The sequence below is a fragment of the Onychomys torridus genome, chromosome 4, assembly GCF_903995425.1.
Source record: "Onychomys torridus chromosome 4, mOncTor1.1, whole genome shotgun sequence".
Classification (NCBI taxonomy): Eukaryota; Metazoa; Chordata; class Mammalia; order Rodentia; family Cricetidae; genus Onychomys; species Onychomys torridus.
In genome coordinates, this window is record NC_050446.1 from 101,970,076 (window position 1) to 101,996,843 (window position 26,768).

General features: G+C 48.7%; 1 protein-coding gene across 1 annotated transcript; it reads right to left on the reverse strand.

Moving 5' to 3' along the window:
* Window positions 1-748: 748 nt before the first annotated feature.
* Window positions 749-26,025, reverse strand: Mal (mal, T cell differentiation protein). The gene is made up of 4 exons (XM_036184078.1): window positions 25,809-26,025; window positions 7,921-8,088; window positions 6,293-6,418; window positions 749-2,611 (listed from the first exon to the last, which is right to left on the reverse strand). Exons 1-4 carry the CDS (start codon window positions 25,899-25,901, stop codon window positions 2,537-2,539), a joined length of 462 nt encoding a protein of 153 aa, XP_036039971.1. The 5' UTR covers window positions 25,902-26,025; the 3' UTR covers window positions 749-2,536.
* Between the last annotated feature and the right edge of the window lie 743 nt (window positions 26,026-26,768).

Below are 26,768 nucleotides of genomic sequence, written 5' to 3' on the forward strand. Positions count from 1 at the left end.
CCCAGTAGCTTCTCCGTGTTGTTCCTTTTGGATATGGTGGATTCCCAGAATGGCAGACCCCAGTAGGTATGGTTGCTGTTAGCAGACCCTTGTACCTGCAAACCTTGAGTTCTGGGAGGAGTGAGGAATGGGCAGAGAGAGAGTAGGTTAGAGCAAGTGTGGGTAGGGAATGGATCTGGGGGAGGTGAAAACATGCTCACTCCATTACTTCGAGTTCCACCCTGGTGTTATGATTCAGGGAAACAAAATTGTAAACTGCAGAAGCAGACATCATGCTAATGTAGGAACTCTCGACTGGTCAAAGTGCTGAGAATAAGTGACTGCTGACCGCTTAGCCCTAAATCGGACATCTCTGTCAACGCCCCCGCCCCAAGGCTCGGGGAACAGCAGCGAGGACAGAAAAGCTCTAAGAGGCAGAGGACAGGGAGGAGTGCTGTGACATGCTGTCCTCTGGGTGTGACATGGCTTTTGAGCTCAAGAACTCACTGCAGCTGTGGTTAAGACCTAAACAAGAGCCAGCCAACACGATCAGTCAACATTCCACCAGGCAGCATGAACTGAACTCAGTGTGCTAAAGAGGACAGGGAAGTGAGGGTGGGCAGGGCATGTGTTAGGAGCGGAAGGGAGGAGTTGGGGATGGAGGTGATCATGATACGGTATATACATGTGTGAAATTGTCGAAGAATAAATAAAAGATTAAGAAAAGAAACTGCAAAGTTTCACAGACCCAGGATAGAAAGCATGAGAGTTATGTCAGAACCATCCTCATGGTCTTTAATCTAGGTTTCTATGGTTACAGCAATTTGCAACAAAGAGAGAGAGAGAGAGAGAGAGAGAGAGAGAGAGAGAGAGAGAGAGAGGAAGATTGTATGAAAGTTTCTTTTAATGATTAAAAATCTGAAACATTGAGAAAACCTTGGGAAATTCATTTTAGTTTCCTTCCTTCCTTCCTTCCTTCCTTCCTTCCTTCCTTCCTTCCTTCCTTCCCTCCCTCCTGTCAAAAAATGTTCCTCATTCATGTTGAGCTGCTGGTTAGTATAATGTTATAGTGCAGTTTTGTTGAAAATATAAGACTTCCCAGTCAACACTGTTTCAGATTTTGTTAAACATTATAATGAACTTCATATCATCTCCTAGTTTATATTTTAAATTTTAAAAATAAACCTAATCTTTTCCTTATATTTTACTATGAAATTTTGGCTGTGTAAAGTGGACAAATGGCAGATTTGGGTACCAGTGATTCTGGGATAACAAAAGTCCTCCTGGATGTGCCATTAAGACTCAGTTTGAGGCTGAGGGTGGGATTCAGCAGTAGAGTGTTTGCCCAGCATGCACAGGCCCTGGGTTCCATTCTGAGAACCAAGATAGAAAAATCCCCAGATCCAGTTTAATTGTGGCACTCATCTCACACTGCATCCTGGCTCTATCTCTACACTGTCACTTCTTTCTATGAGCCGTGGGGTCAAGGCGAGATCTCCTAGCGGGAATCTGACTTTCCAGATTCTCCACATCCTTCCAATCATACTTTCTCTTTTCAGGTCAGATGTCCCTAACCTGGAATATGGCAGCCACAAATTGTCTATCTCTTCACTCTGCAGTCTAGTCCCTTCCCCCCTCCGCCAAAGAGTGGTCTGAAGATGTGCCCACATACATCGAGAGACCACAGACACCCAGACAGAGCATTTTAGATCAGCCTTATGAAGAGAGGGAAGAAATGCCCATAGCTAGTTTTCTCAAGGCTTGAGAAAATTCTAATTGAGCAGACTGCTATGTCTCGAAAGAAAAAGGTGGAGCACCCTGGGATCTCCCTCCAAGGGAGCTGTTATCCTGGCGAACACTGTTGTGATGGTGGGGTCCTCAGTGAGTCAAGCTGGGGAAAAGTGGCCCAGCACGCACATCTGAATTCTCCCTTGAGAGTCAGGTTAAGTCAAAGGATTCTGCAGGAAGAAGTTGACTGGAAGGTGTCTCTGATCCCAGAGAATGAAAAACAACCTCTCCAGCCCCATACCTTTGAAGGAAGATATAAAGGCATTTAATAAAGTATTTCAGAGGGTCTCATCATCCACCATGAACATCTGGAGACCTCTGTTGGGTGAATTTCAGTCCCTATGACATTCAGACTATCCACAAAGACTAAGACATGCCAGGAAATGAATGCTCTAAAGAGCCTGTGGGGAATTCCAAGAGGCAATTCTTAAGATATGCTCTGAGGGTCAAGGGAGGAAATCATCATTTCTTCAGATCAAGGTTCCAAGTTCCCATCCACTGTCCCTGTCAAGAGCAGAGACCCCTGGCAAGACAGCTCCTTCTTCCCTCAGCCAGAGGTTAAACACAGCAAGCCCTAAACCCTTGACAGAAGGTAAACATGACACCCAAGAGAAATAGAACATGGCTTCCTTTTGTTTTTGTTTTTGTTTTGTTTGCTTTTTGGCTGGTTTTCTTTCCTCCACTGTCCTATCTGTGCTCTAGGAAGTTAATGGGGAAGATGGGCTGGTCAGTTAATGCCATCTGGGTTTCCAACTCTGGATCCTCCGTCCTATGAAGACTTCCATCTGATTAAGGAAAACACGGCATGGACCACGTAGAGCAGAGTGGCCACGTAGGCAAACACCTGGAACCAGAGGGAAGATTGTTAGTGTGAGGTCAGTGGGGTGGGGCACATGGGGCTGTGAGGGCTGTCACGTGGCTCTGGAGGACAGATTCAGGGTGTGTGGACTGCCACTGCTTCCTGGAACACATGAATGTTCCCAGAACCCCAGGTGCTCTAACCTTGCTGCCTTGGTCTTGGTGTGCAAACTATACCCCATGTCTTCCATGTCACACTAGGGCCTTCTGACCTCATTGGGGACATCAAAGTCACCTCCCATAGACATCACAGCTGGGTATCAGTGACTCTGAAAAACTTCTCTCCCTACAGCAGGAAGACCAAGTTTTGTAGCTGTGATATCAGAAGCTGGGCTACCACACTGTGGATGGGATGCTTGAGTTTGCTGCTCCGGTTAAGTTCCCCATGCCGTCTGTGCTTGATCAGACCCCTTATTGATTTGATTTGTTTTTGTTTGTGTTTTTCTGGACAGCCCTGGCTGTCCTGGAACTCACTTTGTAGATCAGGTTGGCCTTGAACTCAGACATCTGTCTGCCTCTGCCTCTGCCTCTGCCTCCCAAGTACTGGGATTGCAGACCTTTCATTTGAAAAACAAAATTGTGTGTGTGTGTGTGTGTGTGTGTGTGTGTGTGTGTACCTGTGTGCATGGTACATGTGTAGGCCATAGGAGGACATCAGACGTTCTCCTCTTTAAGATTCTCTGCCTTTTACCTTTGAGACAGGGTCTCTCTGTGAACCTAAAGCTTGCAGTTCTCAGCCTGGCTGATGGCTATTGAGTACTACCGGTCCACCAAGTGCCAGGGTTTTACAGCATTTGAAGGCTATCCAGCGTGGTATGTGGATTCTGGTATCTGAACTCTGGACCTCACACTTCTACAAGCTCTCTTAACCACTGGGACATCTTTCCATCTCTTGGACCCTTCCTCTTAATCCTGGATTCTTCATTTTCCAGGCACAAGTGAGGCAACCAGGCTTCATGGGAAGTAGAGAGCAAGGCAGAGGAGAGGCACCTAGCTTCTCTCAGCAGGAAGTGGTGCACCGAGGAGTTGTTGAGGCGATATGGCCTGTCACTTTGGCAATGAGAACATAGACCCTGGACTGTTACCTGTGACTTGTGCTCACTTGGGCTCTGTGTGCCCCCACAGAGGCTGACCTCCCTAAAGGCTTGCTTACCCAATCCAATATTTGCACCTGGTTTTGTGACCTTGAGCAAGGGGTCAAAAGTTTCCAGCTCAGGCACAACATTTAAGGTGGCCACGCTTCTGTGAGTCTTGGAAATGCTCATAAACAGCAGCCATGGCACTCAAGCATGGGTGGCATGCTCCACCCTCGTTGGCCAGAGGCGATGTGTAACCTGAGTTAGCTAGTGACAAATGTCTGAGAACTTATCTGGGAACTCCTAACTTCCCAAGTCAGCTGTCCCCCTCAGGTGGGACTTCAGGCCCAAGGAGAATCCTTGGCAGAAAGCCCTCAGACGTTCTGAAAGGGACAGAGAGGGAAGATTCATTTTGAAAATGTGATTAAGAAATGGCACTCAGTGGATACTTAGAGCCCAGGACATGTTGAGACACATTTTGACCTTCATGAACCCTTCTCTGTGAACTTCTGACATGATTGTCCACTGTCTTGAGATCTAGATGTCTCCAGAAATCTTGAGTTCCCTTTGTCGACTTTCGTTAACCCCAGATGGTTTTCTGGTGAGGAAGGTCCACTTACTCTCACTAAAGGTCACAACAGTGAAGACGCTGAGCTGAACTGGCCCTAATGGGGACCAGAGGGGACACATGGCAGCCTGGGTGCCATGGGGGAGGCTGTAAGATCAGGCGTTAATTCCTGAGTAAGGATGATGCCACCTCGCAGGGCACCAAGCCAGAGGAAACTGTGATAGAAATAGCTCTACTTTGAACCTGGTTCACACGTTACCTTATTAGTTCCAGCCCAGTGCACTTGCCAGAGGAGGACATTCTGAATTTTGATTCTAGCACAAAATGGCTAGGCATGCCTGTATCCTAGTTCTTTAAAACATATTGTACTAAAAATCAAGTATCCGTGTTTCTGTAGGTGGGTGTGGGCATGTGAGTGCAGTGCCCATGGAAGCCAGAAGATGGTTTGGATCTTCCAGACTTTGGGTTATAGGCACTTGTGACACACTAGATGTGCATGCTGGGAACGGCTGTGAAAGCAGCACTTTCTCAACTGCTGAGCCTTCTCTCCAGCCCCATGTATCCTATTTCTTAATTATAGGAAGATCCATCCTCTGAAAATTCATCAATACATCTACCTGAACCTGTGCACTTGTCTGGATGAACACTGTGCTTTGATGAAAAGTTGGAGAGAGAAGTTGGGGAGTTGGGAATGCAATAGAGCTAGGTAGCTTTCAACCTGTTCAGCGGGCAAGGATTTTAATTCAATCCACCTAGGTTTCTCCATCATAGACTGACTCTACATCAAACTAGTGCTGTCCTGAAGAATTTGAGGGGAGTTGTCAATGCTTGGATGGCTGTGAACTCAGAAGGCTTGTGGGTTAGGAAGGGGAGAGGTCTGAGGTGCTTCTCCAACAGGCAGGTGAAACAATGATTATAGACGGAGGCAGAGAGGGTGGGTCACCAACCTCAGGGAAGAAGTCACCACACTGCCTGGCTATGCTACTGTTTAGAAACTCCGTATTGGACAGTGTTCCATGATGTAGGACAACTAGAGAGGGTAGTGACAGGGACCTCAAGGTGGTCATCTTCATGAAAGCTCAAGGGGAGCATGCTTCCCTTGCTTCCCTTGGGTTGGATAGTACCCTATAAGGATGATGCTTTGAGGAGCGCCCCCCCCCACCCTCCTTCTAAATTTGGGAAGAAGCAAGTCGTCCAACACATCCCTGTAGAGGGCATCCAGGCTCTTTTCCATAGGTGCAGGCATTGTGTTAGTTCATTCCACTTTGGGGTTTGCATGATTCACAGGTCAGTTTCTAGAAACCTGAGAAGTACTATTTCTAACTCATTTTTTTATGCCACCCATAATTAGAAATAAGTTTTATATATTTATATATCTGAGTAAGTGCATCAATACATTACTGTAAGGGGACCACTCATCTTTCTCCAGAAGAACAAAACAAAACAAAAATCCAAAACAAAACACCTCTTTCTGAAACAATATGATCTCTTACTCCTTATTGTTCGGATCTAGTCTGTTAAAAAGAAAATCCCATCCTGACCCCAGAGTCTGTTGGGTTGAGTGTATGCCTCTGTGGACAACATTCAAGGAGGGTCATGAGACCCAAATGGCCAAATTCATTGCTTGAAACTGCTACTAAAAGCATACCCAGGTGGCCAAGACCCTGGCTTTGATGCTTGCCAGTCTTGGGAAGGAGTCCAGGCTGCCTCTCTGTCTGTGAGATGGGTGTGACAATGTCACTGGACCCAAAGGATTATTCTGAGGGTCAAATACCATCTCATCTGTTCATGCACAGCTTGTCTAGCATGAGCCCCTGTGCCCACTGGACCCTGGACCATGCAGCCCTGAGAAAATAACTAAAGGAGTCGTGGCCCACTCCTGCCCTTCGTGGGGGCTTCATTGCTCTGCAAACTTGGGGAAGGTATGACTTCATTTCAAGCACATTGCACTGTAAAAAGAGAGAGGTGTGGGCTGGGCGACCCTCCACGCTTGCTCTGTGTACTGCAGGCACAGGGGACTTACCACTGCAGAGATGTTTTCATGGTAATGCTTGTAGGTGAAGCCATCGTACATTGTGATGGTGGCCAGGGCTTCTAGAACTGAGGCACTGAGGTAAAACAGGGCAGCCACACAATGGTAGGCTGCATCCTGTGGGTGAGAAGGGCTGTGTCATAGAGGAGAAGAAAGAGACACCCCGATCCAGACGTGGAGACACAGTCCTTGAATTCCCTGCTTCCATCTTTGCCCCTCATTACTCCCTTTGATAACCCCCAAGTCCACCAGCTTCTCTCAGAGGATTTGATGGCTGCTGAGTTAATTTTCCTTTCCCTGGGCAGGTCCCACGCTGAGTCTTTTAGTAGAAGAAGATGCTGTTTTCCCTGAGGTGCTACCAAGGGAGAGTTGCCGGGGGGGGGGGGTGGGGGGGGGGGGATGGTGGTGGTGGTGGTGGTGGTGGTGGTGGTGGTGGTGGTGCTAGCTACTCTTCATTATTAACTTGACACAAGATTAGAATCTTCTCAGAGAGACACCTCCGGGTGTGTCCTGGAGGGTGTTTCTGCAGAGGTTTAACTGAGGATGGCTGACTCACCCTGAATATGAGTGGCACCATCCTGTGGGCTGGGGTCCCAGACTGAATAAGGAAGAGAAAGCTGGCTGAGCACAAGCATTCACGCTTCTGCTTTCTGATTGTTCTGGCCGGAGTGATTAGCGCCTCACCTCTTCTGCAGCTAACCCTTCCCCACCAAAGCAACTATACCCATAAACTGTGGGGTATATTTTCAGTAGCAACAAGAAACAAAACAAATACAGGATAATGGGTAGAAACTGGTTCTGGACCCCAAGATCGATTATACATGGTTACAGTCCAGACTTGCATGTAGGCTCTTTGTCCAGTCTAGGGGGAGAGAAGCCTGGGCCATTTCCCTTGTTTCCATTTCATTGTGTTAGTCTTATTTATTTCTTTTGGCTCCTGGTATATTTCAAAGCAAAAAGGAACTGAAAACAAAGTTCTGTGTAGTTGAAGTGATTTCACAAATTCAAGTAGAAGTAGAGGCCTAGCCAAGTGGCCTGAACCCGCTTTTAATTAATAATAAGCAAGTTCCCCTTGTATTTATTTGAAGCCGGTTTCCTGGGCCTCAAAGCAGAACTTAGTACAAAGAAAGAACACAGGCCATTTTTGGCACCCGAGTCTTCTGGGAAGCGTGCTTAGATGGTAGTTACTGAGGAGTCAGGCAGAAAGCGTGGTCTGGCCACTAGGGAGCCATCTGCTTAGACTCAGCCTCCAGGACTCTGCTCTCCAGGATGCCAACAGCCCTCCTGGATGGTGGGAGTACCTGGTGACTGTCGGGTGGGAGGATGGGGATGGGCTGCTGGTTGTGTTTGAAAAAAGCAATCGAAGATAAGAAACCAGAGCGCCCCATGAGACTCTGAAGCAAAGACATGGATCCTGCCTCTTCTTTCTGACTTCCTCAGTGTGGGAAACCATTATTGCTAGGAAGCATCTGAACCAAGGCCAGGCCAATTCAGCTTTGGGTTGTGTTGGAAAATGTTGCCCTGGAGCTCCCATTCAGGGTTGGAAAAGTAGTCTTCCAGTGATGAGGGTCCAGCACCACTCCTCTCTCCACACACAGATTCCCTGGGCCAGCACTCACCAGTGTGATCCAGGACGTCTCACCGCCATGAGTACCAATTATGTACATGACCATCAGGGAAGTGGTGGCCACAAAGCAGAACACAGACACGAACATCACCCAGCCCTGGATCAGGGGGATGGGAACCAGGGAGGAGGCGATCAGGATCCAGACCAGGCCTCCGAAGATCTGCAGGAGGAGGCAGAGAGAGCATTGGAACAGGACAGGAGGGCTCCGTTAGATGCACAGAAAGGGTACAAAGAGGGTGGGCGTGCGCCTCGGCAAAAATATCCCTGTTATCTTCCAAGGCCGCAGGCTAGAGCTCCCATCCCACTTCTGCTGTTGCCTGCTGGCTTACTTAGACTCGTTTCTTGAGTACAATTTTCATTTTTTTATTTAATAAATGTTGTATTACCCCTGGGCATTGTCTTAAGCACCTCGCAAATATTGTTAACTCAGTTAACTCCAGTAGTAGAGCTATGGGTGAGGAATGGATTCATTTGTCAAATGGGGTAACTGAGGCATGTGAAGGTAAAGGAACTCATCATTGGAAGAACTTCTACTAGTTAGTATGAGCATTAGAAGGGCTACCCTTTCTTCTGAGTGTCTGTTCTTCTCAATTGGTCTCCAGTGCCAGTGCTGGGGAGGCATCGGTAGGAAGACAGCAAGTTCAAGGCCAGCCTAGGCTACACAGTAAGTTTTAGGCAAGGCTAAACTACACTATGAGACCCTGTATCAAAATATCAAGGGCTGGAGATGTAGCTGAGTGGTAGAGGTCACTTGTCTAGCCACTGCAAGGCCCTGGGTTCAACCCCCATCAATAGAAAAAAAAAAAAGATTGTAGCAATTAAGAGATTTTTTATAGGTTATTAATGAGTGAACGTACTAGCTACATTATGTTATTGACATTTTTTTTTCCAGACCCAAAGTCTTCGATCCCAAGTGTAGGAGCTTTTCTGACTGTCTAAGTTGAAACTGAAGTGGAGAGGTCACAGGTTGGCCTTGTTTCTCAGATGGCTGAAAACGGATGTGAGAGGAACGAACACACTCCAGGGATAGCCAAAAGATGTCTCCAGGGTTGGAGAGTTCCCGTTCTCAGAGGGGAACAAAAGAGGTTCCAGGAGTCCCCTGGATGGTCCAGTCACACCAGCCTCACTGGGGTTTTCTCTACTTCTCTCTGACCCTCTTTGGCTCAAGCTTCATGACCCTGTCCCAGGCAGATGAGGACGGGACTGGGACCTGGGGAGAAGCCGTGTAGTAGAGCAGGACACTTCCTTCTGAGCGGCTGGGGCTGAGGGCGGGCGGCACTCCCTTGTGCTGAAGGTTGCACTTGCTTCTAGGAGGCATGAGAGTGCAGCACAAGAAATGCGAAGGTCAGTCAGGTCTGTCCATCGAGTCAGCAGAGACAAGTACCAGTGTGGGATAGTTCTCTCCTAAGTGCCCTTGGTCTGGGGTCTGGTCACCTTATAACCACCTTGGGTCAATCTAAGTCAGGCTACTTGTCTGCATGCTGCAAGGGAGTCCTGTACACCTCTGCAGTCCTTGGCCCCAACACAAGGGCATCTGGCTAGAGGTAAAAGGCGGTTTGTTTGATCAGGTGATTGTAGGAGTGAAGTCTGCCTTGATCGCAGAAGCTGGCTCCCTGAGGGGTTGCCATGAGAACCCACCTGCCCCATCTTCCACCCAGCCATCCTCCACCCAGCCATCCTCCACCCAGCCATCCTCCATCCAGGCTAGTTAAATAGCTGTGCTAGAGTGACTTATGAACAAAACCACTTTGGGAGCAGCTTGGGTTGCTTTTAAAGGTTGAATAAGTGGCCTCAGGGATGAGAAGATGGCAGAGTGGATAAAGTATGTGCTCTGTAAACATGAGAACCTGAGTTCTGATCCCTATCACCCTTGAAGGAAAAAATGATGGTGAATGTAACCCTATGGCTTGGATGGAAAGGAGAGAGACAAGTGGATTTCTGGAGTTTGCTTGCCAACCAGTCTCAATGGATCAGTGAAGTAAACACACACACACACACACACACACACACACACACACACACACAGACAGAGACAGAGAGACAGAGACAGAGAGAGAGGGAGAGAGAGAGAGAGAGAGAGAGAGAGAGAGAGAGAGAGAGAGATTGATTGATTCCTGGTGGTCCAGTCAGAACCCTGTACACAACTGTCTAGTGAACAAAACTCATCCTGCACCCAAGTCTAGCCTCCAGCCCCTGATAGACCTCAGGACTCAGGCCCTGCCTCTGAGTATGTTACCTAGCAAACTGGCACTTTTGAAAATTGGTTGTCCCCCTACCCTTTGAATGGTAGGGACAGCAGTAGGTTTCACAGTGAGTGACTGGGAGAAAGTTCATGTTTGCCTCCCTCCCTTTCTTTATCTCTGTTCAGTTTTTGAGACAGGGTCTCTCACTGTAGCCCAGGCTAGCCTGGGACTAAGTAACATCAATTGGCCTCCAACTCATGTCAATCCTCCTGTCTCCACTTTCTGAGTGTTGGGATTACAGATTCAAATCATCATGGCTAGCTCTCTTTAAAACATTGTTAATGAGCCAGGCACACACCTTTAATCCCAGCACTCGGGAGGCAGAGACAGGTGGTTCTTTGTCAGTTAGAGGCCAGCCTGGTCTACAGAGTAAGTTCCAGGACAGCCAGGGCTACACAGAGAAACCCTGTCTCAAAAAACAAAAGAACAAAACAACAAACAAACAAATAAAACTCACATCAAGAAAAAAACCCAAACCAATCAACCAAACAAACAAAACCATTGTTAGTGAGGTGCAACTCACACATAGTATATTCATGCGCTGAAGACCATGCTTTAAGGGTGTTTAATAGATTTATACATACAAACTACCATCACCAAAGCCAACTTTAGATCACTTTCATAAACTCAAAACTCTACAAACATTAGCCAATTATGAACATATTTAGCATAATTAGATTTCAAGGTGAATACTTCTCTTCCAGGGGTACCCCTGGAAAACAGCTGTACTACCACAATCCCCATGAGTCCCTTGTGAGGTACCACTGACTCCTAGGATGAATTGGCTGTGGTGATGATGGGGTGCATCTGTGAAGTTATCAAACACCATCGGGCTTTATTAAACACCTGGGGGCATTCCTCCATCAGCTTTCTGTTTATGTTACACCTCAGATTGGAGGCAGAGAACTCTGAAGACATCATTACAAGCCCTGGTGTTAGCCCTCCTGTCAGGCAGTAGGCCTTCCCTATACCCCTCAAGGCTGCATTGTTCTGGGATGGAGCCCGGATGGGGGTGGGGAGGAATCTGTGAGGGTGGCTGAGTAGGGTCAGAGGGAATATGAGGAGGTGGCTTCAAGGCTCACAGTCCCACTGAGAAGGCAAGCAGGGTGAGGGAAAGGTGAGGGGAACAGAGCCAAGGAGAGAGTGTATTTCCAGATGGTGCCTATGAAAGGGCTTCACCACCAGGGACTTTGCACTTTGGAGAGCAGCCCTTTGTTCACGTCAGTTCCAAGCTCCTCATTGACAGCTGCAGCCATTGTGGGGCATGAAGGCTTCCACATCCGTCCGTAGATTTAACCAATTACAGATTAAAAAATGTTTGGAAAATCCAGGCATGGTGGTGGATACCTGTAACACCAGCACTCAGGAGGCCGAGGTAGGCTTATGAGTTTGAGACCAGACTGAACTACAGAGTGAGACCCTGTCTCAAAAATTACAATGAAAATATCTGGGGAAAAACAGAACAAAACAAAACAACCTGAATCTGAACCGGATGCAGCTTAGGCTACTTTTTCTGGCCTAAATGAAAGCTAAAAGCAGGCTCTGAGGAGGTGAGGTAGCTGGCCTGGAGCATGGCTTCAGTGGTGCCTTGGAGGGGAAGGTGGACTCAGCTGGTTACGACTGGTTCTCTGGAGGGGACAGAGAATATGTCACAGAAGGGATGCTGTAGCAGTTTTCAGGGCTCTGAAGGGTGGAGAAACCAGGCACCATGTGGTAGAAAGGGGTGGCAGAAGCCAAGCTGGAGGAAGGGTGAGCTGTGGAGACCTGATATTCAGCATGAATCATGGGGGCCCAAGCCTGTTTGCACCCCATTCCACCTTCAGGCTGTACAGAGGGCAAACAGAGAGACAGCATGGCACCCACGCCCGGGAGATAAGGCACTCTTGGGCAGTGAGCAATCATCTCAGGCCTGGCTTCAGGACCCCACTAGCCAAATATTTGTCAAGAGCAAGGGGGTAGGTGAGGGTTCAAAAGCATTTCCCTTGGTAATGAAAACTCTAGATGTCTTTCAGCTTTCTGTCTTCAGACACAGAGGTGATTATTTAAAATAAAAAAAGAAAGAAAACATACAACCAGGCGGAGGTGTAGCCCTGGTGTCTGCTCATGTTAAAGCCAGGCTTCCCCATTACCACCTCCATTCCATCATAGCAGAGGTAGAGTAGCTGGCAACAGTGGTCTCAAGTAAAGCTCTCCAAGTTGCTGACCTGGGAGTTACATGGCTTGACCATCCCTCTGGGTCCCAGCACTCCAAGCTGGAAAGTGGGGACAGAACCTGGGTTGATGCTCTAGCCATCAAATGAGCTAGGACACCTTTAAAAATCAAACACAACATCCCGGCCCAGGCCCAGGCCCAGGATCAACTGGAGAGAGGTAAAACTGTGGGACCGGAAATAGAGAACCCAGGCTCTTTGCCAAAGGCTGGAAACATGTTTTCATAACATGAGGCTTCAGGTGATATTCTGCATGTTTCTCACAAAGCAGAAGAGGAGCCAGTCATGACTCAGGGTAGAGAAGAGCTGTAGGGATAATGTTTAGAAGGCAACAACGTGTTTCCAATGGTTTAAAAAGGCTTCCTATCCATGGTTTACTCAACCAAATGATCTTTGAGAAAAATGGTCTCCTCAGGAGATAGCCTCTGGGGGAGCTTTCATCTGAACCCCAAGAAGATCCTCACTGTTTTGTTTTTCTTTATTACTAGTGTGTGTGTGTGTGTGTGTGTGTGTGTGTGAGAGAGAGAGAGAGAGAGAGAGAGAGAGAGAGAGAGAGAGAGAGAGAGAGAGAGAGAGAGAGAGAGAGATTGTGAATTCAGTGGTCAAAGGGCCACTTTTGAGAGTTGGTTCTTCTCTTTCTCTTCCATCATGGGTTCTGGAGATTGAACCCAAGTGGCAAGGCTTAGGTGGTAGGACTTTAGATGAAGCCATCCTGCTGGTCTTCTGCTCTGTCTTATGAGTCACCAACAGGAAGCAGACCAAAGTGGGCAAGGGTGTAGACTTTAGGCTAGAGCTCCCGAGTTTGAATTGTGGCTCTGTCACATACTAGCTAGGCCACCAGGTGCCCCTGGGTAAGTTACTTAGCCTTTCTGTTCCTTTGTCTAGGAATTGGTGATAGCCATATCTAGGAAGAGTCAGCGTCAGAGGAAATGCCTGTTGTGGAACAGAGCAACCTCACCTATGCCCACACCAAAATTCTAAAGGCTGTGATTTCAGTGTGTGTAACTGCTCACTTGAAAACTTGATGGGAGCTGGAGTTAAATAATTAATCAATTATGATTTGTTTTATCTTGTTTTGAGACACGGTCTGGATATGTAGACCAGGCTGGCTTCTGCTGGGATTATAGTCTGGGATTACTGGAGCTAGTAGTCACCTCAAGAACTGGGAGTGTAGCTCAGTTGATAGAGTGCTCGCCTGAAGAGCATGAAGCCTTTAAAGTACAAGGGTTCCATCCCTAGCCCCTCACGGACTGTGCCTGGTGGCACTCACCTATTCCCAGCACTGTAAGGAGGATCAGGAGCCCAAGGTCATCCTCAGTTACATAATTGTTTTAGGCTGGCCTGTGATACATGAGATCTTGTAAAAAACAAAGACAAAAATAAAACAACAATGACAAAAACCCCAAGTGACTGTATAAGCATTAAAAAAAAGCATGGTGTCCTAGAAACTGAAAGTTGTATGAAATGTGTCTGCCTAAGGAAATGGAGTGGGTATGAAGATGTGAAGGCTGTCTTTCTAACAATGAGCTCACTTGTAAAGGAAGAAAGGAATTCTCCAAGACATTCCTGAGATTCAGCTGGAGTTTCTATCATTGTGGAGCTGAAAGAGCATTTCATCCCAATTGGTCCACTGTAGGGATTGGGTGACTAAGGTTAATGTCAAGGATTTGTTCAAATTCTCTGATTGTTTTCCTGGAGCACTACTATATGCTGTCAGGGCCCCCACAGCAGAACGTCTACAAGGGAAACATGCCAAGATAGGAACCAAAGAGTATGCCACCCACATGCAATATCCCCCCCCCCCCCCCCCCCCCCCCGCCGCCAGTCAGGCATCAGGGCTCCCAACAGCTCCCTTATGGGTAAACGGGGCCAGGAGTTTGTGTTTTGACTTCTTGGGAAGTCAAGGAAATGGGCCACAGAACCTAGGCTGTGCACCAAATGCTAGGCTGCTCTTTATCCCCTGGGAGGGATCAAGCAGATAGCCTCATCAGCTGAGAGGTGCCAGTTGGCACACCCCAGGCTTCTGGGAGGGCTGCCAGGCTCCATACCCATGAATGCTGTCCCGAGGCCACCAGGAACGGCAGTCCCAACTCTCTACTAGCCATGTGCATGCACTCTTTCAGTAGCCAAGAATTATGTCAGCAGTGGGTGGACTGTCAAATTTGGTGTCAACTTGACAGAAGCTGAGGCATCAGACAGCAGGGAACCCCAACTGAGAAAATGCCTCCATAAGGTCTGGCTGAAGGCAGGCAAGCCTATAGGGCACTTTTAAAATTAGTGATTGGTGGGGGAGGGTACAGCCCATTGTGCATGGGGACACCCTTGGGCTGGTTGTTCTGGGTGCTATAAGCCATGAGGAACAAGCCAGTAAGCAGCCCTCCTCCATGGCCTCTCCAGGCTCCTTCCCGGTTTGAGTTCCTGCCTTGACTTCCCTCAGTGGACTGTGACTTGGCATGTATAAGCCAAACAAATCCTTTCATGGTGTTTCCTCACAGCAATTGTAACCCTATCTAACACACCAGGATTCTATGTATGATGGTGACTTGAACAGTATAATCACTGTGTGCTCCAGCAGGTGGTACCTTTCTAAGGATGAACTGGCTAAAAGTATCATTTTGTGAGTTAGGTCAGGGGACATTCTTGTTCTGTGTGTGCGTGTATGTATGTATGTATATATATGTGCATGTATAGAAGTGTATCTGTGACTTATACATATCCACATAAGTTCATGTGTATGTGTGTATGTGTGAATATGTGTGTTTGTGTGCATGTATGCACACACCTGGGCACACACTTGCATAGCGTGTGCTCTTATGTAGAGAAGCAGATTAAAGATGAGCTACTGGCAAGGAGAAAGATGGCACCAAAGTGCCTGGGTGGTCAAGAGGACACAGAGGATCAGGTCTTGGGAGAAGGATTTGGAGGGTGGGGAGGGGGGTCAGGACAACACCTTTGGCTACTAAACACTGCAGCCTTCCCAAGGTTCCTTGGCTTTGCCTTTGAAAAGTAAGTTTGGATGGAACCTGAGCCCCCCTTGCTTGTTCTGAGAGGCGAGGCTCAGAGAGTATAAGCAAAAAAAACCTGGGAAGTTCTCAAGTTAACTCAGCTCCAGAGTCCAAGGGCAGCCTTTCTTCACTCTCCCAATTGCTCACTCATTCTCAGAACAGGCACCAGAGTGATCTTGTCAATACTGTGGCAGGTACACCCAGGCTGCCAGGCCTATTCAAAGACACACACCAGGGGATGTAGATGCAGCAGTGTGCTTGCCTAGCATGAAAAAGGTCCTGATCTGAATCTCTGAATCCCAAACACACACACACACACACACACACACACACACACACACGCACACACACACGCACGCACGCACGCACTGGTGAAAGTATGAGGTGATCGGAGAGACGCTTCCAAGGCCAGGACAGGTAGAAGCCGGTACTTTCACAGCAGCCCTATACTGTCCCCTCCCCTGGGGGCAGGGTACCAAGGAGGGAATCTTGTGTAGGGGATCGGGCTTATTGGGAGTCTGACTTCTGGGTCTGTTAGGGTGAGCACTGGGTGTGTTAGGAGAAAGGCCTGCCTCAGTTTACCTACACTAGTGGCTCTTTTCTTTTGACCCTTTCACTAGCAGGTTCCTTTACTCCAGGGAAATTCATTGTGCCCTTAACCCTCCTGAGGAGGTCGGACAGTGAATGACAGGGGATTCCTCATCTGAAGGGAAGAGCAGGATTTAGGGGACCTTAGATCTGTTTGGCTGACTTCAGGACCTCAGCTGATATTAACAGGGGGTGGGTGAAGAGTGGGAAAAGCCCCTTTGTGGTCTGCAGTCCCTCCACCCTCCAGGGTCAGGGACGTCCTCTGTCCTATTCCATCTGCATAGGGAGATTTGGCTTACTTAACTCACAGCTTCCTCTCCTGCCAGGGGGGAGCTGCCAGTTCCTAACTGAATGAAAGCTCCCCCCTGACTGGCTAGTGTAGGTGAATTCCACATGCATGGTCTCATTTAGATGGAAAATTTTGTACCAGACCTACATCCACTGGCTGTGTCCAACAAGATAAACAGAAGCAAAGAGTTTCTGTAAAAAATACCAGGCAAGCCACCTGTAAAAGACAAAAGTCTGTGGAGGCATTAGACCAGAAAGGAGTGGCTTTAACGCTAGGAAACAAAAGGTATTGGCAGGCACCATCAAGTAGGTTAGTAACTCAGTGAGCACACAAACAAGGGTGTATCCAAAAACACCCTTTGGAGTCCCAGCACACTTCCTGGGGGCCTGGGGCACTCTTGAGATTTGGTGGCCACTGTCAGTTTCCCCTTTCACCTGCCCTTGATGTCAAGATCGTCTTGTGATCTGTAAATGCTAGCCAGGTAGAAGCAGCCAGCACCTCCTTCCTACCAATGTTGCTGAGAACAAATCCTACTTCCAACAAGTCTTGTCGAGTGCCCAGTCTTTGAGCATGGTCTCCAGACAAGCCACACACAGAAGCCTGCAGAACATGGGTTCAACATCAATAAAGAGTGCTATTAGAGCGGGCTTCCAGGTGAGGGAGACAGGTAAGACTGAAGGGCCACTCCTGAAAGGGGGCACTGCCACACACCCCCACCCATTGAGCCCTGAGGCTGCTTTCAAAAGGCCTGATGCCTGAGAACTGGCTTCCTCGTCTTTATGCACACCTTGTCACCACACTCCTGCAGGGCAGGACAGAAGTGTAGGGATGTGAGGGCATACTTCTGTGTGCCCTCCCCTGTACCTGCACCGCTCCAGACAGTCTGTATACTGTCACACACTTGGAAAACGTCCATTCCCACTGGTAATTGTCCCTATGCCTGGGGGTTGACACAGCAATTCATGTCATGCTTAGAATCCCCAAAGAAGCTTTCCCCACCCATCCTGGCAAAGGCTGATTGAATGGTGCCAAGAGCAGTTGGGGCAGGACCCAGTCTCCAGGACAAAAGGCAGGACGAGGTTACCTGCCCCACACCCACTTTTCCTTAGCCGCCCCATCAAGCTGGCTGGAGGGAGTTGTTAGCTCCGTTGTTAAATCCTAATGGAAAAAGAGCCACTGGGAAGGCCCCACAGGAAGCACCTGTGCAGGACATGGTGACTGGGATACACACCAGTGTCCTTCACGGCTCCACCTGTCCTCAGGCTTCATTCTACCCTGCCAGGTCTTGAAACAGAGAAGATGGTGAAGGTTGGCTAGATCACTCCATACTGTCCTCTACGGGCACAGGAAAACCAGTTGATCCCAGAGCAGGGGTTAAATTATTAGCCATTTGACAATAGTTGTTCCTAATAGCTATTGAGCTGTAACTATATCATGTTATTTTAAGAATTATGTGTATGCATTCTGTAACGCACAAGGACATTGCAGTCAGTGACAGACATGCACACGAGTAGTTCTAAGGTTTTACCACTTGGTCATGTCATGACTATCTTAACTTGTGGAAGTATACATTGTGGCCTTCACACTACACTAAAATTGCCTAATGATGCTGTGATGGTTAGCTTTGTGAACCCTGACACAACCCAGAATTACCTGGGAAGAAACCGTCAAGAAGGAAATGGGTTGGCCTGTAAGCATGTCTGTGGGGTTGTCTTAATTGAGTTAACCTATGTGAGAAGACCTCGGCCACTATGGGCAGCACCACACCCTAGGCAGGGTGTATCCGAGCCTGAGCACCAGCAGGCAGGCAAGTGAATGTGTACATTCCTTTCTCTCTGCTCTTGACTGTGGATATAATGGGACAAGCGAATTTGAAGTTCCTGTCTGAGTTTCCCACAGTGATGAAATGTAGCTGGGATGGTGAGCTGAAAGAAATCGCTTTCCTTTCTAGATTTATTTTTGTTAGAGTACTTTTAATCACAGCAGCAAAAATGAATCTGACATTTACTCACGGATTCTCGCTAAGTTTACCATGAAATCAACCCTGTAGCTGGGATGGGCTTTGGCCATGGCCATGGACTATTAGTACCAAGGGAGAGGAGACTAGTCGCTTGGTCCTCATTGGTTCTCAACTGGATTAGGCTCTTGACAGGAAGGGAATGGCAGAAGAGAGGGCTTGGGAGGCAACTCCTGTCTGCACTTCCTGTCACTGAGACAATGGTGGCAACAACCTCTGTTCCTTCCCGGGGAAAAAAAATAACAAAGTCTGTGTTTACGACCCAATAATTAAGGAAGGAACATCATCCAGGGGCTGCATACCCTTTTTTGTGGGCACAAACCTGGTCCACCCTGTTCTCTCTATCGGGTGGAGGGCATGTAATTTTTGGCTCTTCCCCGAGTGCCCACTCTCTGAAACCTGTACCTTGGCCTTCAGGGGCCTCCTTGGAAGTTGAGCCAAGAGTTTCCCAGGGACCTGCCCTGCTTCCTGCCCTCCTCTTAGCTGTGTCCCATGGGTTTTCTCCTCTGCCCAAGTATATTGATCTGTCACAACTCATAACAAGGCTTTCCTGTCATTCCACAGGCCAAGGACCTTGGTGTGTCCCAGTGATCCAGCTGGGATTGTTTTGCCCAGATAAGAGTAGAAAACCACCCACTTGTGAGGTGTAATCACACAGAGCCTGAGGCTGTGAGGCAGGGAGTGAATTAATGACCCTGGGAAATGCCAGTGCTGGTGCCCAGCCAGAAGCTAACGGGGAACTAAACCTTCCTACAAGCATGCAGAAGGACCCAAGCTTTATGATTTAGAGCGCATCAGGGACCTGCTGTCTGTTCCTCACTCTTGGTATTAATCTAAATCTGTGGGAAGGGGTCAGCCACACTCCCCCATGGTGCTTTGCTTCAGAGATGAGGGTGCCTTTACCACTGACCTCATTTTCACTGACCCCATAAGAGACTGCTGCTGGAGTATTCTACTAGCACCTTCTAGCATTGCAGGTCTCGAATCATGCAGACCCAGGGACCGATCCTGTGAGTACTCAGGAGGAAGATGGAGACTGGCTGTCTGGGGAGGTCTTAACCACAGACCAAAAAGTATTTAATTCATCAAGAGTCAACCTCTGGCTCTGACTAGCTCAGGACTGACCGCCCCTGGCTCAGTGTCCATTCCAGCCCTTTCTCTCAGTGATGGGTCCTGGTGCCAAAGCAAAGTGCAGGCATTCTCAGGTGAGCAGCACTGGGCTCTCTCTACTTGCCTAGCAGGTACAGGAACAAACAACCAGCAGAGAGCAGACTTTTCTCTCCCCAACCAGCATTTCATTCCATGGGTCCTCCTCCTCCCTCCTGGAGGCTCTCAGGCAGGGAAGGTGCCTTTGCTCCAAGGCAAGTTTTATAAAATGTAGTTCCGTTGTGATGGTGCAGCATGATGACCATGCCTAGCTCAGGGTTACTGACTCCTGATCAAAGCAGGCCACTGGCCCTTGAAAAACTGGAAAAGTCACTTCTCAAAGCCAAGAACACCTCTCCCCAGACCTCTATAATTCCGTCTTCAGAGGAGAGGAGGGGAGTAGAATGCGAGGGCAGAATTTAGCAGCTCTCCCCTCCAAACAGCTCAGAGAGGACCCCATAACACAGGACACACACCACCACACAGCCTGGAGGAGGCCCAGTACCTTTGTCCTGTGCTGGTCAAGTAAGGCCAGCCCCACTCCCTAGGGATACCAGGGAAATGTTTTTTCTGGAACAGAGGGTGTCCATGCCATGGACCTCTGAGAACCTCAGGACACCCGAGAATCCCACCCCTGCCTCTCCCTGGCAAAAATCCATCATTCTATCCAATCTTAAAAAGGTCTTGAAGGGTGGCTGGCCCAGATTACACATGGCCACACCCACTGAGTCAGAGGTCTATGTAGGGTCTATCATTCTTGAACATAGTGACTAAGTATATTTCTACGTAGTGGTAGTGGTGTGACCATCAGCTACCTGGTGACTCCGAGCTGTCCCTTCATTCCCTGATGAGAGAGAGGGGATCCAAGCCTTCCCAAGGGCTGCCAAGCAGGTAGAGTTACCCACTGGCTCCTGAACACCTTTGGTGTAAGAAACAGTTCTCCATGGCTGTGTAGAGAATGTGGATCTGTCTTCACTATAGGAAACGTCCCTAGAGCTCCATGGACCCAGCGACCTAGACAAGTGGCTCCCTCTCTGAGCCTCAGTTTCCACCTGAACCTGTAATTTCGGAGTCTGTGATGCTCCATCCACTGTGCTCTGACAGGCAGGCTTCTTGATACAGTCAGAAAACTGCTCACCATCTCATGACCCAATCATGGCTCTTCCTCAACCAGGTTTTGAAAACCTACGACCTAGTCATTTTCAGACAACAAAAAGTTCCTTTTTATTCTGAGACTCAGAAAGCCATCATTTTAATAATTAACAGGTCCAGCTCAGTGAAGGAGTCAGTACTGGAAACCAGTTCCAGGTGGTTCTCTCATCCTGCCTCCACTCCTAAATATGCACCCTGCAAGTACCAGTTGTCACCAGGGACCAACCCCCTTCCTTCCCCACACTGCCGAGGAGTACAGGGGGTATAAACAGCCACCTTTGGAATTCCTAGTATCCTTCTTTTAAAAAGACAGACTATTACTCTGTAGCCCAGGCTGGCCTCAAATTCCTGGCTCCTGACCAATAAGATCACAGGTATGAACCATCACATTCGGCTCTCAGCACACTCTTCTCCAGGAAGTTTGATGTCAGCCCACCTCTTGGGGAGGGGGTGGGTGGAGTGATGGTGGTATTTCCAGCATGTCTGTCACAGTTTTGAAAGGACATTAAAGGTGGGGTTCTCTCCCGGCACTTTGTGGAAGAAACTGCCTCTGTGAGGCTTGGTGCATCTAAGAGTTGAAAGCATTTGTGCTAACTTCCTTTTCGAGGAATGGTGGCCTGAGTGTCATGAAGCATCTGGCTTAGAAGGGAGGGAAAGAGGAGGAGGGAGAGGTCCAGGAAGAGGAGAGAGAAGGAGAAAGAAACAAATATGGGGTACAAAAGGGAAAGTCTCTTACTGGGCAGGGACTTTTCTGCAGATGAGACCAGAAGCAATGTCCTGGGTTGAGGAGTTGAAGGGAGAGCATTGACCATGTCACCCCTAGGGCCCATATGGGCTCGCATCTGTCTCCCCACTGCCTGTGGCTCTAGGGGTTTTCAGAAAGATGTGGTCCTCTGCTGAGCTGGGCTGGGCCTGCTTTTCACTACCTGGAGGATCTTACAGAGATCAGGGGCTCTGGGAATGGGGGCATGGAGGGTAAGGATGCCAGCCCCACTGGGAATCACAATCCTTTTCTGTCCTCCCTTGTCTGGGGAGTAGGGTAGCTCCAGCCTGTTGGCCTTGGACATCTGCATCTCCCAGGCTATTGAGAGTTCAGGCATGGGAAACTGAACCCCAAGGCACCATCCACTCGAGCTACAGAACTGAAAAATAATCAGGCATTTAACACCCACAGGATGAGCAGAAAAATCACAAAGGCTGATGCTACCAAGTGTGACAAGGACGGGAAACAATGGCGACTTTCATATACTACTGGTGAGAGCGGAGAAGGCCCAGGTTTAGCCTGAATCTTGTGTATACAATACAGAGGCCTTTTAGTGAGGCAGGATCTTGGAAGACAACTGAGCGGGTGTTAGTATCAAGCTTAAAGAGCCTGGATGAGCTTCCTGGAAAATCTACTGTTGGGAGGTGTCAATTAGAATGACCCTTTGGGACGGCAGGGTGGTGACAAATGAGAAACGGAGATGTTCATGCCCTGCGACCCTGCCTCCAAATTTCCATGCATTCAGAGAGAAATTTCCAGCAAGAATGACCAGGATGTTCCTGGCACTGTTGTCTGCAGGAGCTAAAAGTAACAAACTGGAAACAGCCAAAATAGCCAACAACAGAATAGATTAAAAAATGGCAACAGGTATAAGTCTCAAAACATACTGGGAGCTACAGAAGGGCACACCCAGTGTGACAGGACTGTCACAAGTGTAACACCGGAAAGCAGCACCGTGCTCGCAGCTGTGCACACAATGGAGTCTGAAGGGTGCCGCAGTAATAAACACTTCCAGCCTCGGATCTTCCTGAGGACGGAGAATTGAGAGAGGGCAAGACAAGGGCCAGACAGACAACATGTCAGATCACTGACATGTTCCTCAAAACCAAGAAACAAGTAAGGGAGAAAATAAGAAAGTTGTGCAATAATTATATGGATGCTTGATAAAGTGTTATGTATGCTTTTCTATTCTATTTGAAATTTTCCTAATATTTTTGCTTTTTTAAAAATTGAGATGAGCTGGGTGGTGCTGGAGCACACCTTTAATCCCAGAACTTGGGAGTTTGAGGCCATCCTGGGCTACAGAGCTATTTCCAGAATAGCCAAGATTACACAGAAATCTGTTTCAAAAAGCCAAAAAAACAAACAAACAAAAAACCCACCACCACCACCAAAGAAACTGAGGTGAAATTCACATATCGATCACAACCAAACATCTAAAATTGACAAGGTCAATGGCATTTTACACGTTTATGGTTGTCCTAAAACCACTGGCTCTATCTAATTAAAAAAAACATTTCATCACCCAAAAAGGAAACCCTACACCCATAGAGCAATTGCTCTCCAATCCCTTTAGTCTCTGGCAAATCACCAGTCTGTATTCTGTCTCCATGGTTTTCAGTTTGGGGTACTTCATAGATATGGAATCATACAGTGTGTGATCCTTTGCATCTGCCTACCTTCAAGGCTCATCACCTTGGCAGCGTCGATGGGTACTTCCTATGTCCAGACAGTATTCCATTGTAGGGAAAGGTGACATTATGCTTGCCAGGTCCACCTGTCTGGTGGATATTTCAGCTGTTTTCACCTGTGGGTTACCTTGGTGAGCACCGCTGCAGGTATGTGTGTACACAATCTCATTTGAGTTCCTGCTTTAATTCTGTGGTTGTATTCCTAGGTGTGAAACTGCTGGGCCATAAGGTAACTGTTGAAGGAACCACCAGACTGCTCTCCACATTAGCTGAACATCTTTACATTCCTAATAGCGATATGCAGAGTCACCATGTCTCCGTATCCTGGATTGTTAGGGTCCATCCAGGGGGGTGGTATTTTAGAGTTTTGTTGTAGTCTTTGCTGCTGGACCTGTTTTTGAAAACCAACAGCCAATCTAGTGGATGGGAGGGGACACCTCAATGTGGTTTTGATTTCCTTTCCTTGGTGACTAACTCAGCTGAGCATTATTTCATGTGTTCATTACCCACCTGTGTTTCTGCCTTGGAGAAATGTCTGTCCAAGCCATTGCCCACTTTATCATCGTATTTTGGGTATTGACTTATAATACTCTAAAGTTTAAGAAAACACCCCTTGCATGGTTAGTACCTCTTCCAGCCTTTTAATTTTCCAGCTTTCGGTCAAGACACTATTTCTTTGTATGTACAGTCTATGCTGAGGAGCACTTGAAGGACTGTGTCTGCTTTCTCCCTTCTCTCCCAAGGCATCCTGTTTGGTTTTTGTTTGGTTGGTTGGTTGGTTGGTTTTGGTTTTTCGAGACAGGGTTTATCCGTGTGGCTTTGCACCTTTCCTGAAACTCACTCTGTAGACCAGGCTGGCCTCGAACTCACAGAGATCCTCCTGCCTCTGCCTCCTGAGTGCTGAGATTAAAGGCGTGCGCCACCACCGCCCGGCTCCCAAGGCATCCTGTAAACCCGGCCCTAATCTATAGAGGAAGAAAGACTCAAAGATGGCAAGTGAGACACCAAAGGCTTCTGGAGCAAGTGTCAGGTGTGGGAGGGGGGGGACAGAGAGCAGCTGCTGGGTAGAAGAGACACACTTTTAAAACAAGTGAAAGGGAGGATTCAGGTCAAGAGGGAACTCTAGAAATCCCTGCTACCACATAGAGGAGAGCACGCCAGTGGAGGTGGACTTTCACTAAACACGTAGTGCTGAGATTTTCCACACCACAGCTCTCTTTACAAGGGTGATGGGGTCCTCCTGTCCTCTGTAGATTTGGTTGTCCACCCTGGCTGGGCTGTCCCTATCCTCAGAACCAGTCTTCCTGTCATACTGAGTAATTACAAAGTGGGAATGTGCTCTTAGAGGTTGTGGACCTGCCACCACCAGAGCCACCCTGTGTGTGTGTGTGTGTGTGTGTGTGTGTGTGTGTGTGTAACCTTCCTGCCCCATCACCCCTCAGGCTGAGACATGCTCTCTTTTGGTCTGGCCTCTGTAGGTTCCTCTGTAAAATTCTGAAGAGTCACCCATTATTTATTCCCAGATCTCAATATTAGACAAACACAGGCTAAGAGATGATAAAGATAAGTACTCCCAGAGCACCCGGGGGTGCTTTCCCATATGGCCAGGTACCTGTGTCAAATCCATCAGTTGGCACTGCTCCGGGGCTTGCTTGGCAACCCTGAACATGGAAGGAACTCAAGGAGGTTGGAAGGCTTGCTAACGACCTAGATGACCCTGGGCAAGTCTGACCCAGTTCTGGGTCTAGATGCTCTTATTTGTAAGGTGTAAAGCTTGGCTTGGTGATGTGCAGGGTCTCCTCCTACAAATGTTACTTCCATAGCCTTGGTCTTGGTTATGCCTGGGGTGTGAAGTCACTTCAGAAACACCCAGGTTAGGATCAACTCAACACCCATCTCAATTTCAGTGACCTCCCTGGATGAGGGAGCCTACTTACTGTCTTTGGTCCGCATTCTACCTTCCTAACCATGCGCTGTTAGGAGCCAGGATCCGGTTGTTAACATCACCTACATTTCCTTTTCCAAGCCAATGTTCCACACAAAGGATTCTGTGGGGTGGGTGCACAGGAGATGTTGTCTCCACACCACAAAATAAACAAACACCCTCCTGCCCAGGCAAGCCCGAGAGGCCCCTGGAGTTGAAACCGAAGGAGTTCTGAAGCCTCGGAACTTTACCAGGAGCCCACAATAGAAAACTTTCTCCAAGCTGCCGGGGTAGTTCTAGAGTGTAAGGCTAGGAGAACCCAGCCCAGGTGCAGAGTCAGCTCAAGGTCAGCCAAGGGAGGCAACAGAATCACCTCTCTCCTCCCTCCCCTCACACAGGGTACAAGGACTACAGCCAAGCAAACGCCAGACACTATTTTTCTTACTCCCGATTAAGTTTGCCACAGAGACAAACTCTTACCCCAAAACTTCAAAATGCCAGAAGAGCCTGGCTTCTTTCTGTTCCAAATCTCTGTCGGTCACTCGCATGGAGGACTCTTTGGCTGGCCTTGTTTACTTAGAGGGTCTCTGGGTGGGGAAAACTGGCACCTTGTAAGGAAGCTGCGCTCCAATAGGAGCAGAGCTGGGGGAAGAAGTTTCTGTGCGCCTGCCTGGGAGATCGATCCTCCGCTATTTCAGAAAGGAACAAACTACCGAGAGATGGGGAGACTTTCTGGATTCGGTCCCCTCCATGCTGCTGGTGGGGCCGGGGACAACGGTGCAGAACCCTCGAGGGAGCGAGCAGCATATCCCACCCAGCCCCTTTCCCAGCGCAGGGCGCGCTACCACTCACAAACTCAAAGATGAAGAGCAAGTCAGGGAAGGTGACGAAGACCGAGAAGCCACTGGGCAGGGTGCTGCCACCCGAAGCCGCTGCGGGGGCCATGCCTGCGAGCTGGCGTCGTCGGCCTTGGGACGGGACACGCGCACCTCCGGCTCCGCGCTGACCACTCGCTCGCTCTGCAGAGCCCAGTGGCCGCGGCGCCCTCGCGCGTGGGTTAAGAACTGAAGAGTCTGGGCCAGAGGAGGGCGGAGCTCCGGCCACCCGCCCCGCCCGGGTCCACTGCCCCAGGGACAAGGCTGAATTGCCGCGGGCGCCGCCCTGAAACCCATCGGGTGCTCTCTGACGAACTGCAGGATGGGGGTGGGTGGGTGTCTGAACTCTCCTGCCGCACCCCTGGGTGCCACCCGCCTGCTGGGAGCGGGTGGAGAGGCTCTGGGGCGGCACTTCCCTGTGTTGCACTCCAGGCAAGTGACCACTATCCATCAATAACTTATCCAAAACCTCCCCGCTTAGGCACCCCATCCCTTTAATTCTAATTGGGTCTCCAGTCTTCCCTGGGTGCGTTAATGTGTGCTGCCTTCACATCCAGGAGTTTGGAGGACACATGCCCCGTTTTGATCTCAGCGGCAGCCTGGGGGTTACAGGGGCAACTGTGAGACTTGGCAGGGGAGCTGGCTATATGCCAGAAGGAGGGAAGAGGGTAGCTCCTGAGGGGCTGGCTGACAGTGGCAGCGATGATGGGACAAGTTGCAGGTGCATCCATGGGACAGCCATTGCTAGGGAAGATGTCCCCAATTCTAGGGATGGGGCAGACCTTCCCCATTTTGTGACCTTTGACTCTTTTGACCGCTGAGTTGTTTGTGGGGCTTTCTTCCTCCTGTACCACAATTTTACGCTTTATTTTTGCCTTTATTTTTAAACCAGTATCATACCTCATTAACTGCAGTTTATATCACATTTGTCTTCTCT

Coding starts and splice junctions, on each gene's coding strand:
- Mal (XM_036184078.1), bottom strand. CDS start 25,901: ATGGCCCCCGCAGCGGCTTCGGGTGGCAGCACCCTGCCCAGTGGCTTC. Junction 6,419..7,920: donor AGACGTCCTGGATCACACTG/GTGAGTGCTGGC, acceptor TCTCACCCACAG/GATGCAGCCTACCATTGTGT. Junction 2,612..6,292: donor ATGAAAACATCTCTGCAGTG/GTAAGTCCCCTG, acceptor CTCTGGTTCCAG/GTGTTTGCCTACGTGGCCAC.